At 46.5% G+C, this 12,557-nt stretch overlaps 1 protein-coding gene across 1 annotated transcript; it reads left to right on the top strand.

Annotated features, from left to right (window-relative positions):
• Positions 1 to 1,946: 1,946 nt before the first annotated feature.
• On the top strand, positions 1,947 to 11,875 carry LOC126980716 (legumain-like). Its single transcript, XM_050830928.1, has 10 exons — positions 1,947 to 2,104; positions 3,693 to 3,856; positions 4,986 to 5,083; positions 5,372 to 5,678; positions 6,027 to 6,093; positions 6,698 to 6,816; positions 7,395 to 7,583; positions 8,643 to 8,762; positions 9,219 to 9,386; positions 9,970 to 11,875. Exons 2-10 carry the CDS (start codon positions 3,707 to 3,709, stop codon positions 10,093 to 10,095), a joined length of 1,344 nt encoding a protein of 447 aa, XP_050686885.1. The 5' UTR covers positions 1,947 to 2,104; positions 3,693 to 3,706; the 3' UTR covers positions 10,096 to 11,875.
• The last annotated feature ends 682 nt before the right edge of the window (positions 11,876 to 12,557 follow it).

Genomic DNA, 12,557 nt, shown 5'->3' with positions numbered 1-12,557 from the left:
AGCAGGAGGAGGAGGCCAACACAATCCCCACCACAACAACCAATACAATCAACAGCACAACACTATCACACCACACAACACTCACAATCACATCACAACAGAACACAACACAGGGCAACACAAAACAATCACCACCACACCACAACACAAGCATCCCCAACAACCACCACCACCACACAACACAGCACAATACAAAACAATCACCACCACACCACAACACAAGCATCCCCAACAACCACCACCACCACCACACAACACAGCACAACACTAAGCAGTCACCAGTACCACAACACAACACAAGCATGCCCAGCAATCACCACCACACAATCGCCACAATTACAACACAATACAATCAACAACAATACCATCGCAAAACAATCACCACCACAACACAACTCAACTCACGCATGCCCAACAATCACTACCACCACCACCACCACCACACAGTCGCCACAACTACAACGCAATATCATATCACAAAAATACCATCAACACAATCACCATCTCAGCAGCGAATTCACAACTCACTCTGAAATCAAGTCCCTGATGTAGATGTTTCTGTTGCCTTGTTCCTGATCTTCCAACCTCTCCCGAACTCACTGAGAGCGTCCTTCCACCTAAACAGTCACACAGTCATACGGATTCACATACGTCACTTATTTCTGCCCCTGGGAAACGTAAGGACACAAGCTACGTCTCTCCACCAGACACACAAGCAACCAAACTAAGGAATAAGATGGTAACGACCTGTTGGCGGGAAGCTGCAGTTACCCGGAGGAGCTTCATGAGACACTGAACCCGAAACCTCTAGCTAAGGACGACGAGAGGAGGAGGAGGAGGAGGAGGAGGTCGAATAACGCACATGGAATAAGAAGAAAAAAATGAAGAAGAGAAAGGAAAGGAGTAAGAGGAGGTCGAATAACGTAATGTGTATTGTATAAATGGAATAAGAAGTAAGGAAAGGTAGAGTGGAAGAAGAAAAAAAAAAGAAAGAGAAAGGAGAGGAGGAGGAGGAGGTCGAATAACGTAATATGTATTGAATGAAAGGGAGAAGTGGAAGGATGAAAAAATGAGCAAAGCGAAGAGGGAATATATATAGTAAGGTAAGAGAAGAGAAGAACAGGTGCATGACGTAGAAGGGAGAGAGGGAGGAGTAAAGTAGAGAAGTAAAGAGGAGGAAGAAGTAAACGAAAATGAGATGTTGTGAGACGGAAAAAAAAAGGATTCGTGTTTTGTTATTTTGGTTACCTTTCACATTTGAGAGAGAGAGAGAGAGAGAGAGAGAGAGAGAGAGAGAGAGAGAAAAAAATTCATACTCTACTTAATAAATATATACAAATAACTCCCCATTCCTTATAACCTCAACCCCTTTCCACCAAGACACGTGAGGCAGTGACGGGGGGAAAAGGATTCAACAAACCAATGAATTAAAATTAACACCGTCGAGTCAGTCACCTGCTGCTCTGATAATGACACAATCTCTATGCTACAATGACCTTCCCCTTCCAACCTTCCCTTCCCACCCTCCCAAGGACCAGGTGGGGGAGCGTGTGGTGTGGTTAGCGGTAGGGGCGTTGTGTTTATAGTCGACGCAGAATGAGCAACAGAAAAAAAAAAAAGAGCATCGGCTATTCTCGTACCGTGAGTCAAGAGAGAGGCGGGATCCAGATAGTGAACGGATATTCTCTCTCTCTCTCTCTCTCTCTCTCAGTGCTGCTTTTCGCTTCCTAATTAACAGAAGCAACAACGAAATGACAACAAAAAAAAAACAAAAAAAAAAAAACGGAATTCAGGAGGCCTATAGACACACACACACACACACACACACACACACACACACTGATACCTTCCCCGCTTATCTCTCAGTGTTACGATTGAGTTCATTGTTGTCTATTGTGTGTCTGTTTGTTGTGTGTGTGTTTGCTTGGAGGCTGGCGTGGGGGCGTGTGTGTGTGTGTGTGTGTGTGCGTGTGTGTGTGTGTGTGTGTGTGTGTGTGTGTGTGTGTGTGTGTGTGTGTCACGGATATATATGAACCTCAGGGCATGGACACGCACGCCACTCGACTGAGGACCCTCGCCTTGATCACTTAGCATCCCAAAACAGGTGAGCATCAGGTATACAGATCATAATTATATATGGATCCGCTTAGTCCGTGAACGCTAACTCCGGCTGTATGGGCACGTGACACGCTTCCCGGACATCGATCTCGCTCACAGGGTTGTTTGTGTACGAGACAACCCTGTGTAGAGGAACCAAGGGGACGCCCACGTAAGGCATGGTTAGGGTAAATCGATCGATCCAGGAGTGACGTGGGATAGATAGAGCAGTGGGCTTTTTTTTATATTTTTCTTTACGCCCTTGAACTGTTTCCTTAGCTGAAAAAAAAGTGCGTTTGGGATTGCTAGGGGGGTCCGTTGGGAGTGGGGGCGGCGGGTGAGTGAAGTGATGCACCCCCAGGCGTATGCTCCCAGTTAGTTAATTAATGGGTGTAATAATTAATGAGTTCAATACCTACTTCCCTGGCGAGTTGAATACCTAGTACACTCCCCTAATATCCTTCCCTTTCCCTTACCCCTTTAACCCGTCCGCTGCGATTGGCACGGATTTCGCCTTCACTGGTAGCCTGGTAACATATGCTCCCAGGTCTTTCTCTGCCTCTGTGGTGGATAGTGGAGTGTTTCCCATGTGGTATTGGTGTGCTGGATTTCCCCTCCCAAGATGCATGACCTCATAGTTTTCTTCACTAAATTGTAGCAGCCACTTTTTGTTCCACTCCTGTAGCTTGGTGATGTCTTCTTGTAGGAAATCCACATCCAAGGGGTTAATTCCATGCATGTCTTTCTCTTATATATTCCTCCGTCTCTCCCTTCTCCTTTCCCTTTCTACTCCATGCACCTGTCATTCTTTTTTCTATTTTCGTACCTCATTATATAGTATTCCCTCCTCACCTCCATATTCATCCTTCCCTCACTCTCCTACCTTATCCATTCCTATTCCCAATCTCCTTTTACACCAACTTAGCCTATTTTCTATTTTCGTATCTCATTATATATTCCCTCCTCACCTCCCTATCCATCCTTCCCTCACTCTCCTACCTTGCTCATTCCCATTCCCAATCTCCTTTTACACCAGCTTACTATTCCTCATCATATATATTCCCTCCTCACCTCCCTATCCATCCTTCCCTCACTCTCCTACCTTATCCATTCCCATTCCCCATCTCCTTTTACACCAACTTAGCCTATTTTCTATTTTCGTACCTCATTATATATTCCCTCCTCACCTCCCTATCCATCCTTCCCTCACTCTCCTACCTTGCTCATTCCCATTCCCAATCTCCTTTTACACCAGCTTACTATTCCTCATCATATATATTCCCTCCTCACCTTCCTATCCATCCTTCCCTCACTCTCCTACCTTGCTCATTCCCATTCCCAATCTCCTTTTACACCAGCTTACTTTTCCTCATCATATATATTCCCTCCTCACCTTCCTATCCATCCTTCCCTCACTCTCCTACTTTGCTCATTCCCATTCCCAATCTCCTTTTACACTTTTACACTTTTCCTAATTTTCTTTACATCTGCATTTTTCCACTTATCGTCATCGCCCTGCACTTTACTTTCTTCACGCCTACATTCCCCAGGCAACCCATTTACCTGTCCCCCTTTCCCCCTTTGCGTTCCCCCAGGTGTACCAGCAGTCATGACACGCGTGGGGATGGCGTTGTGGGTCCTAGCGGCCGCCTGTGTGCTGGGGGGAGCGAGTGCGGTGCCATTGTTTGAGGAGAAGAGCGGAGACTTATGGGCCGTTCTGGTGGCTGGCTCCTACACCTGGATGAACTACCGGCACCAGGTGAGTCTTAGGTTAGTTAGTGAGTGGCAGGTTAGGTAACAGGTGTCTTTGGTTTTGAGACGTTCCAAAAAAGTATTGCAGGGTTTTTAGGCTTTTGGGTCACTGGAACGGAGGGAATTGGAGAGTTAGATAACGGAAGAGAAGGTAAAGTATGTGGAGGGGTTGCCTTTAAGAAATCCTGAGAAATTAATTAACTGTTCCTATGATAAAAGAACCTTCCTGAGCTCCTCTTTCATTCCCTTCCTCCAAAACCATCCCCCTCTATCCATACACTCCCCCTTACGTTACTCCTCCCCCTTCTTTCTGTACCCCAACCTTTCCCCTCCATCCCTACACTCCCCCTACATTACCCCCATACTCTAATCCCTCCCCCTTGCCTTCCTTTTCTTCCCCTGTATCCCGTCTCTTCCTCTCAAAACACCCCATCCAGTATCTCCCGTCCCCTACCTCTCTCTTCCCTTCCTTTCCTTTCCTTCTCCTGTATCCCGTTTCTTCCTCTCAAAACATCCCATCCATTATCTCCCGTCCCCTACCTTTCCCTTCCTTTTCTTCTGTATCCCGTCTCTTCCTCTCAAAACATCCCATCCAGTATCTCCCGTCCCCTACCTTTCCCTTCCTTTTCTTCTTTTCTTCTGTATCCCGTCTCTTCCTCTCAAAACATCCCATCCAGTATCTCCCGTCCCCTACCTTTCCTTTCCCTTCCCTTCTTTTCCTTCTCCTGTATCCCGTCTCTTCCCCTCAAAACATCCCATCCAGTATCTCCCGTCCCCTACCTTTCCCTTCCTTTTCTTCTCCTGTATCCTGTCTCTTCCTCTTAAAACATCCCATCCAGTATCTCCCGTCCCCTACCTCTCTCTTCCCTTCCCTTCCTTCTCCTGTATCCCGTCTCTTCCTCTCAAAACATCCCATCCAGTATCTCCCTTCCCTTCCCTTCCTCCCATATCCCATCACTCCCTCTTAAACCATTCCCCTTGATCCCAGCACTCCTACATTGCTCCCATAATCTAACCTTCCCTTCCTTCCATACCCCCATCTCATCCTTCCCAACCCTTGCCCTCCATCCTCCTAAACCCCCTCCTATGCACATTCCCCCGTCTCCTATAACACCCACTTCCCTCCCATACCCCAGGCGGATGTGTGCCACGCCTACCAAATCCTGCACCAACACGGGGTTCCAGACGACCATATAATTGTCATGATGTACGACGACATAGCCAACAACAGGGAGTGAGTACGATGTCAATGTTTGGCTCGTTCCCGTTCATGATTCTTGTGTTTAAATGTGTAGTCTGGTCTTGCAGTCATGGGGTAGATAGATAGGGATTGAGATATAGTCCGGGAAGCAAACTGCACATTTTTCCTTCATCCCCATTTTTTCCCGTCACACTCATACTCCATTTTTTCCCCTCCTTGCAGTACATATCTTCTTCTATTCCCATTACGTTCCAATCACTCACTTTCATCCATGTCCGTTCCCCTAACACTCATACTCTCCTTCCCTTCACTCCCCTTCAGCAACCCAACCCCCGGCGTGATAACTAACCGCCCTGATGGCCCCGATGTGTATGGTGGCGTGCCCAAGGACTACACCGGCAAGGACGTGACCCCAGAGAACTTCCTGAAGGTGCTGCAGGGGGACGCGGAGGGCCTGAGGGGCGTGGGCTCCGGGAAGGTGCTCCAAAGTGGCCCCAATGACCGAGTGTTTATTAACCTTGTGGACCACGGCGCGCCAGGCATCTTCGGCTTCCCCACCACCTTCCTGCACGTGGACGATTTTATGAACGGGATCCTCTCCATGCATAAAAATAAGCAGTTCAATGAGGTGGGTGGGTGGGTGGGTGGTTAGGAAGGCAGGCAGAGGAGCGGGGAGGTAGTTAGGTAGTTAGACAGATATTCAGTAAGTAAATCAGGCAGGTAGTCAGTCAGTCAGTTCATATAGTGAGTCAGTTAAGTCACTTCAGTCAGTCGATCCGTCAGTTTAGTGAGTCGGTTGTCAGACAGGCAGTTCAGTGAAATCAGTCAATCAGTTCAGTTAATCACTTCAGTCAGTCAGTCAGTTCAGTTCATTTAATAACTTCAGTCAGATTGGTCAGTATAATCAGTCAATATGCTTACTTTCGATCCATAGTAATGACGCCTCTTCCCCTCCTCCTCCTCCTCCTCCCTACAGCTCCTCATTTACCTGGAGTCGTGCGAGTCGGGATCCATGTTCAAGGCTTTGCCGGATGATATCAACGGTGAGTCAATACATTTCCCCATTTCTTTCCCATTTCTAACATTTCTTTTTCATCTGATGTTTCTTTCCAATCTAACATTTCTTTCCCATCAATACATTTTTCCATTTCTTTCCCATCAATACATTTCTCCATTTCTTTCCCATCAATACATTTTTCCATTTCTTTCCCATCAATACATTTCTCCATTACTTTGCCATACAACCTTCCTCCCTTCCCATTCCGAACTTCTTTTAACTCTCCTTCTTCCCATCGCCCATTTTTTCCCATTTTCTCCTTCTCATAACCATCTCTTAACGGTAACTTAACCTTCCCTCTCCATTTCACTTCTCCCTTCCTCGTTTCCCTATATCTCACCTCCCCTTCCCTACGTGCCTTCCCCAACACCCCCCTCCACTTCTCCCACCCTCGCTTCCCCATTCTCCCCTCCCCTCTCTCATGTCTTCCCAACTCACCCCCTTCCCTTCGTATCTTCCCCAACTCAACCTTCCCATCCCACTTCTCCCTCCCTCGTCTCCTTATCTCACCTCCCCTTTCAATGTGTCTCCCCAACTCACCCCCTTCCCATGTATCCCCTCAACTCACCCTCTCCCTCCCGCGCCTGCAGTGTACGCCGTGTCTGCCGCCAACGCCACGGAGAGCTCGTACGCATGTTATTTCGACAATAAGCTCTACACCTTCCTCGGCGATGTGTTCAGCATCAAGTGGATGGAGGATACGGACAGGGTGAGTGATGGCGCGCGCACACACACACTATTACTACTAACAGAAGGAATTAACACCAGGAACACAAGAGGACATAGTAAAAAATTGAGGATGGGAAGATGCTTGAGAGACAAAGAAATATAGCTTCCTGCAAAGAAATATAGAGGTTTGGAACATACTTAAGTGAGAATGTAGTATCGGCGAGGAGTGTGCAAAGCTTTAAAGAAAAGTTGAATAAATGTAGATACGGAGACGGGACCACAGAAGCGTAAAGCCCAGGCCCTGTAAAACTACAACTAAGTAAATACAACTAGGTAAATACACACACAAACGGTATTCATTCCTGTCTTGGTTTCATCCTATATGCTGATCTTTAAAACATACGCAGAAAGTCATATCTGCAATAGTCTGCCACGGCTGATCAAAGAAAACGGTCTCGTGTTGCCTATTTGATTTCCTCTGTTATCATGACTATTTTAATATGATGCCATACCCTTATTATTCCATCCATTAACTTTCTTCTCCACTCCCCTCCAATAACCCCAACTCTTCCCTCCCCTTCCACCCATCCACTAACTCTTTCTCTTCTTCCCCACCAGGAGGACGTGACGAAGGAGACCCTGGAGAAGCAGTTCGAGTTGGTGAAGGAAGAAACCACAACCTCGCACGTGTTGCAGTGGGGCCAGACCTCCCTCGCGAGCAAGAAAGTGTCGGCCTTCGTGGGGAGCAAGCAGACCAACGCCAGCAGCACCTACGGGCCCTTCGAGGATGTTGATGACCCATGCCTGGTGAGCGGAGGGTCGGAGGAAGGGGAGAAAGAATGGACTGGGGAGGGAGGGAGAGAGAATGGGAGGACTGGGGAGTGGGGAGGAAGGGAGAGGGGGTATGAATGGACTGGGAAAGAGAGAATGGGAGGACAAAATGGACTGAGGAGGGAGGGAGAGGGGATATGAATGGACTGGGGAGGGAAGGAAAGAGAGAATGGGAGGACTGGAGAGTAAGGGAACAGAATGGACTGAGGAGGGAGGGAGAGAGGGTATGAATGGACTGGGGAAGGTGGGAGAGGGGAGCAAGAATGGACTAGAGAAGGAGAGGGTTAAGAGGTGGATGTATGGAGGAGGAAGAGAAGAAGGGAGAGTTGGGAAAGAGACAGGGTTAGCATTGAGGGAAGAAGAGAGGATTGAGGAAAAGATGGAATAAAAGTTAAGCCCTATGTAAATCTTTCCCCTTCTTTCACTAACTTTCAACACCTACCTGGTTCCATCCAACACTTACCACCCACCTCCCTTCTCTCTCTCTCCTTAAACTCTATGCAAATTTCTTTCCTCTCTCTCACTAACAATCAGCCCTTTCCCAGTCCTGTCCGTCCCTTCTCTCATTGCAAATCTTTCCTCTTCTTTCAATATCAATCAGCCCTTTCCCAGACACATCCCTCCCTTCTCTCTCTCTCCTTAAACTCTATGCCAATTTCCTCCCCCTCTTTCACTAACAATCAGCCCTTTCCCAGTCCTGTCCGTCCCTTCTCTCATTGCAAATCTTTCCTCTTCTTTCAATATCAATCAGCCTTTTCCCAGACCCCTCCCTCCCTTCTCTCTCTCCCTGATCCCTACACAATTTTCTTCCCCCTTATTCACTAACAATCAGCTCTCTTCCCAGTCCTGTCCGTCCCTTCTCTCATCACAAATCTTTCCCCTTCTTTCAATAACAATCAGCCCTTTCCCAGTCCCCTCCCTCCCTTCTCTCACCTTGAACCCTATACCAATCTTCCACCCTCTTTCACTAACAACCCCTTTCCTAGTCCACTCCTTCACTGACCATCTCTCTCCCTTCTATCTCTCCCTCACCAGAAATCGTCCGTCAGCAGCCCCGATGTGCCCCTGGCCAGTCTGCTCCACAAACAGGAGGAGGCTGAGGACGACCTGATCGGGGTGGACTACTGGAAGGGGCAGGTGGAGGAGCTACAGGAGGTGGGTGAAGGAGGAGGTGGAGGAGGAGAATGAGGAAGAGGAGGAGGGAGAGTAGTGATCGGTAGGGGAATAAATCATGAAGGAAGGCAAGATGGAGGAGGTGCATGATAACAAGGAATGAGGACAAATATGACGAGTTGAGAGAAGGAAGAGGAGAGGAAGAGTAGGGAGGGAAGACAAGACACAAGAAATGCATGCTAACTAGGGATGATCACAAGTATGAGGATCGAATTCAGCTTGTACCTCTCCTTCAGTACACAATTCAATCTGTTTCGTACTTGTGCTTCGTCTCAGGGTCAAGAATTTCCTTCACAGTTTTACTTTCATGAAGACTCAAATGCCACGTACTCGAAAATATATCAAGTAATTTTAAGTCAACAAGTGGTGAGTGAGGAGAAGCAATGGTAGAGGTGATGAAGTACAAGGATAAAAAAAAAATTGTCTCTCGGCCTACAGAACCGCACCTTCGTGGAGGACAAGATGGCTAAGATCGCGCGTGCCGTGACGGGCGACGATGAACTGGCTAATAAAATGATGACCGACTCCCACCACGAGATCCACAATGTCCAGTGCCACAAGAAAGCAACGAGCGCCTGGCATGACCTCTGCTTCGATCTCGCACAGGTGGGTAAATGGGGGGGAGGGAGGAGGAGACGGAGGGAGGAATAAAGGGAAGGTGTGATGGAGGGAGGAAGGGAGAGCAGGTGTGATGGAGGGAGGAATAAAGGGAAGGTGTGATGGAGAGAGGAAGGGAGGGCAGGTGTGATGGAGAGAGGAAGAGAAGGTGTGTGGACAACTGAGGCGTGTAGTGACAGAAGGGCTTGCTTACTATTACATCATGACACCTGTAAGCTCCTCCGTTATTACACATCTCAAATAATCACTCAACTCACAGAAGCGTGGCAGTGCACAGACCAAAACATGTGACCTAGTGCTGATGTTTCTTCTATTGGCTCCTATCCTCAGATGCTATTGGCTCTCACAACAATTATATCCAAAGGTCCAAAGGAGATTAGTCGGTTCGTCAAGGGTGTTTTCTGCATTCAGGGTGGAGGGCACATGTGTAACGGAGGGAGGAAGAGAAAGTATGGGTAGAATAATTAAAGGTTAGGTTAGGTTAGGTTAGGTTATCTCACTCTCCCCCCTCTCTCTCTCTTTACTTGCAACAATAAACTATCAATCAATCAATCTCTCTCTCCCATCCCAGAACCCGTATGGCCTTCGTCTGGTGCACGTTGTAGTCAACCTCTGCGAGCATGGGTTCTCCGCCACCGACTTCACCATCGCTGCCAGGGCCGTCTGCACCCACGACCCTGTCAATGGCATCGTCTAGTGAAAGGGGGTTTACTCTTTCGGAGGAGGAAGAGGAGGAGGAGGTGAAGGAAGAAGAGGAAGCCTGATCGCAATAGGGCATAAGACTACTAAAATTCACCACCCTTTTATAATCATCAGGAGCAAGGGCGTATACTCTCCCCTTCTTGGCTGAGAGGAGGAGGTGAAGGGAGTGATGCCGGAAGGGAGAAGAGGAGTTAGGAAAGTTAAATAATGAAAAGTGTTAGAATGTCATCTTTTTCTGTGTTGTTCTAGTTCATTAAATCTTGCACCTTTCTCCTGGACAATAGTTCTTATTCTTTCTCCTTTCCTTTACTTTTCCTCTTGTTTTATCTGTTATTCCTTTTTTTTTTACAGCTTAGTCAGTTCAAGGGCATAAAATAAGGTAACATGCTAAAAAAAAAAAAGCCCGCCACTCACTGCTCCTATAAAGAGTTGCTGATCCTCCTCCTCCTCCTCCTTTTATTTCTTTTCTTATTCCTCTTTTTTTCACTCCTAGTCAACCTTCAGTGTCTCACCTTTCTTCTTTCCATTGGTGTTTATTCCTTCTTTTATTCCTATTCCTTTTGCCCAATCTGTTACTCCTCCTCCTTTACCTCTTTTCTAACTCCTCTTTCTTTCACTCCTAGTCAACCTTCAGTGTCTCACCTTTCTTCTTTCCATTGGTGTTTATTCCTTCTCCTTTTATTCCTATTCCTTTTGCCCAATCTGTTACTCCTCCTCCTCTTCCTTTACCTCTTTTCTAACTCCTCTTCCTTTCACTCAAGCTTCAGTATATTTAAAGACTATCTCACCATTAAAGAGGAAAGGCGAGATAGCCTGTACATACTGAAGCTTGACTGGGAGTGAAGGGAAGAGGCGTAAGAAAAGATATGAAAGGAGGAGCAGGAGTAACAGATAAGGGAATAGGAATGAAAGGAGGAGGAAAAAGAACAATGTAAATAAGAAAGGTGTGACAGCCTCCATGCACTGAACCTTAACTTGGAGAGACAGGAAGAGGAGTAAGAAGAAGTAAAAGGAGGAGGAGGAGGATCAGCAGGAACAAGATAAAACAAGAGAAAAATTAAATGAAAGGAGAAATAAGAACCGGTGTAACGAGAAAATGGTGCAAGATTTAGTAGACTAGAGGAAGGTGATTAAAGAAGATGACTAATTCTAACACTTTTCATTCTTTAACTCCTCTAAACTCCTCTTCTTCCTACTGGTATTTCTCCCTTCACCTCCTCCTCCTGGGCAAAGCAAGAGAGAGGTTCTTGTTTCTTCTTTCATTCCGTCTCTTTATTTTATTTGCTACTCATCCTGCTCCTCCTCCTTATCCTTCGCCTCCTCCTCCTCCTGGTCAAGCAAGAGAGAGGTTCGTTTCTCCTCCTTTCATTCCTTCTCTTATTTTATTTGCTACTCATCCTGCTCCTCCTCCTCATCCTTCGTCTCCTCTCTTTTTCTTACTCCTCTTCCTAGTTCAGATTTGGTGCACACAGGCAGGCTCACGTGTTTCTGATTTGCTTCTAGGCCCACGAGCGATGTTAGATTCGAACCAATCAAGTTACGAGTGTCTTTTTAATTTTTTCCGTCGTTTATGAAGTGACGAATGACCAGAGTCTCAACCAGTGTCTCTGATTTCTTCAACTGTAAAGGTGAGAGTCGTAACCTGTCTCTGATGTCCCCATGGAGCGCAGTGATACACTTGTCGATAGGTTAATACAATACTCATAACTGTATATTCCCTTTTAACATCTGCCTCCTAATATACACTTTAAGATCAATAAAGTTATAATTCTCAACACAGGCTTTGCTTCACTGTTTACCTCGGCTGAGTTCTTTCATCTGCTGGACTAAATTTACCTGCGTTGATATTTAACCCGGTAACAGCGGGGATCATGTTTCTTAATGGTCCCTCTAAGCAAGAAAAATGAGAAAAAAATCATCGCTCACACAAACCATTTCATAATATATATCAACGCATTTGTGATCAGTTTACGTATCATCTATTTTTGGGGGTTCATATCAAGGCACAAATTTGTCCCGTCGCTGCTACCGGGTTAAGTGATATTGCTACTACTGATGGCTGACTCTGAAGTGACTGATAATAGATAAGACTGGTATAGATAGTGACATAGAAAGTGGTGACGTAGCTGCAGGAGATGACTATGATAAATTGCAGTAGTGATGGTTATGGATAATATGATGGACGGAAGGGTGAGGGGAAAAGGAAGGGTTGAGGAGATGGGAAAGAAAAGGGAAGGGAAAAAAAATTGTTGAAAGAGAGAAAGGGGAGGGTAAGGGAAGAAGCAAGGGTTGAGAAGATGAGATACAAGAGGGAAGAAAGGGAAAGAAAGTTGTTGAGAGAAAGGGAAGGATAAGGGAAGAAGGAAGAGAGAGAGAGAGAGAGAGAGAGAGAGAGAGAGAGAGAGAGAAAAAGGGGAGGTTAATGACAAAATGAAGGGAGGGTTACAGAATGGATGT

Source organism: Eriocheir sinensis, chromosome 4 (assembly GCF_024679095.1).
Source record: "Eriocheir sinensis breed Jianghai 21 chromosome 4, ASM2467909v1, whole genome shotgun sequence".
In the NCBI taxonomy this organism is placed as follows: domain Eukaryota; kingdom Metazoa; phylum Arthropoda; class Malacostraca; order Decapoda; family Varunidae; genus Eriocheir; species Eriocheir sinensis.
The sequence above is the reverse complement of the archived record's forward strand: the minus strand, read 5'-3'. Positions and strand labels throughout refer to the sequence as shown.

Bases quoted from the DNA above. Each gene is read 5' to 3' on its own strand.
- LOC126980716 (XM_050830928.1), top strand. From the start codon at position 3,707: ATGACACGCGTGGGGATGGCGTTGTGGGTCCTAGCGGCCGCCTGTGTG. The intron at 3,857-4,985 runs GTGAGTCTTAGG...CCCATACCCCAG, and splicing joins GGATGAACTACCGGCACCAG to GCGGATGTGTGCCACGCCTA. The intron at 5,679-6,026 runs GTGGGTGGGTGG...TCCTCCCTACAG, and splicing joins AAAATAAGCAGTTCAATGAG to CTCCTCATTTACCTGGAGTC.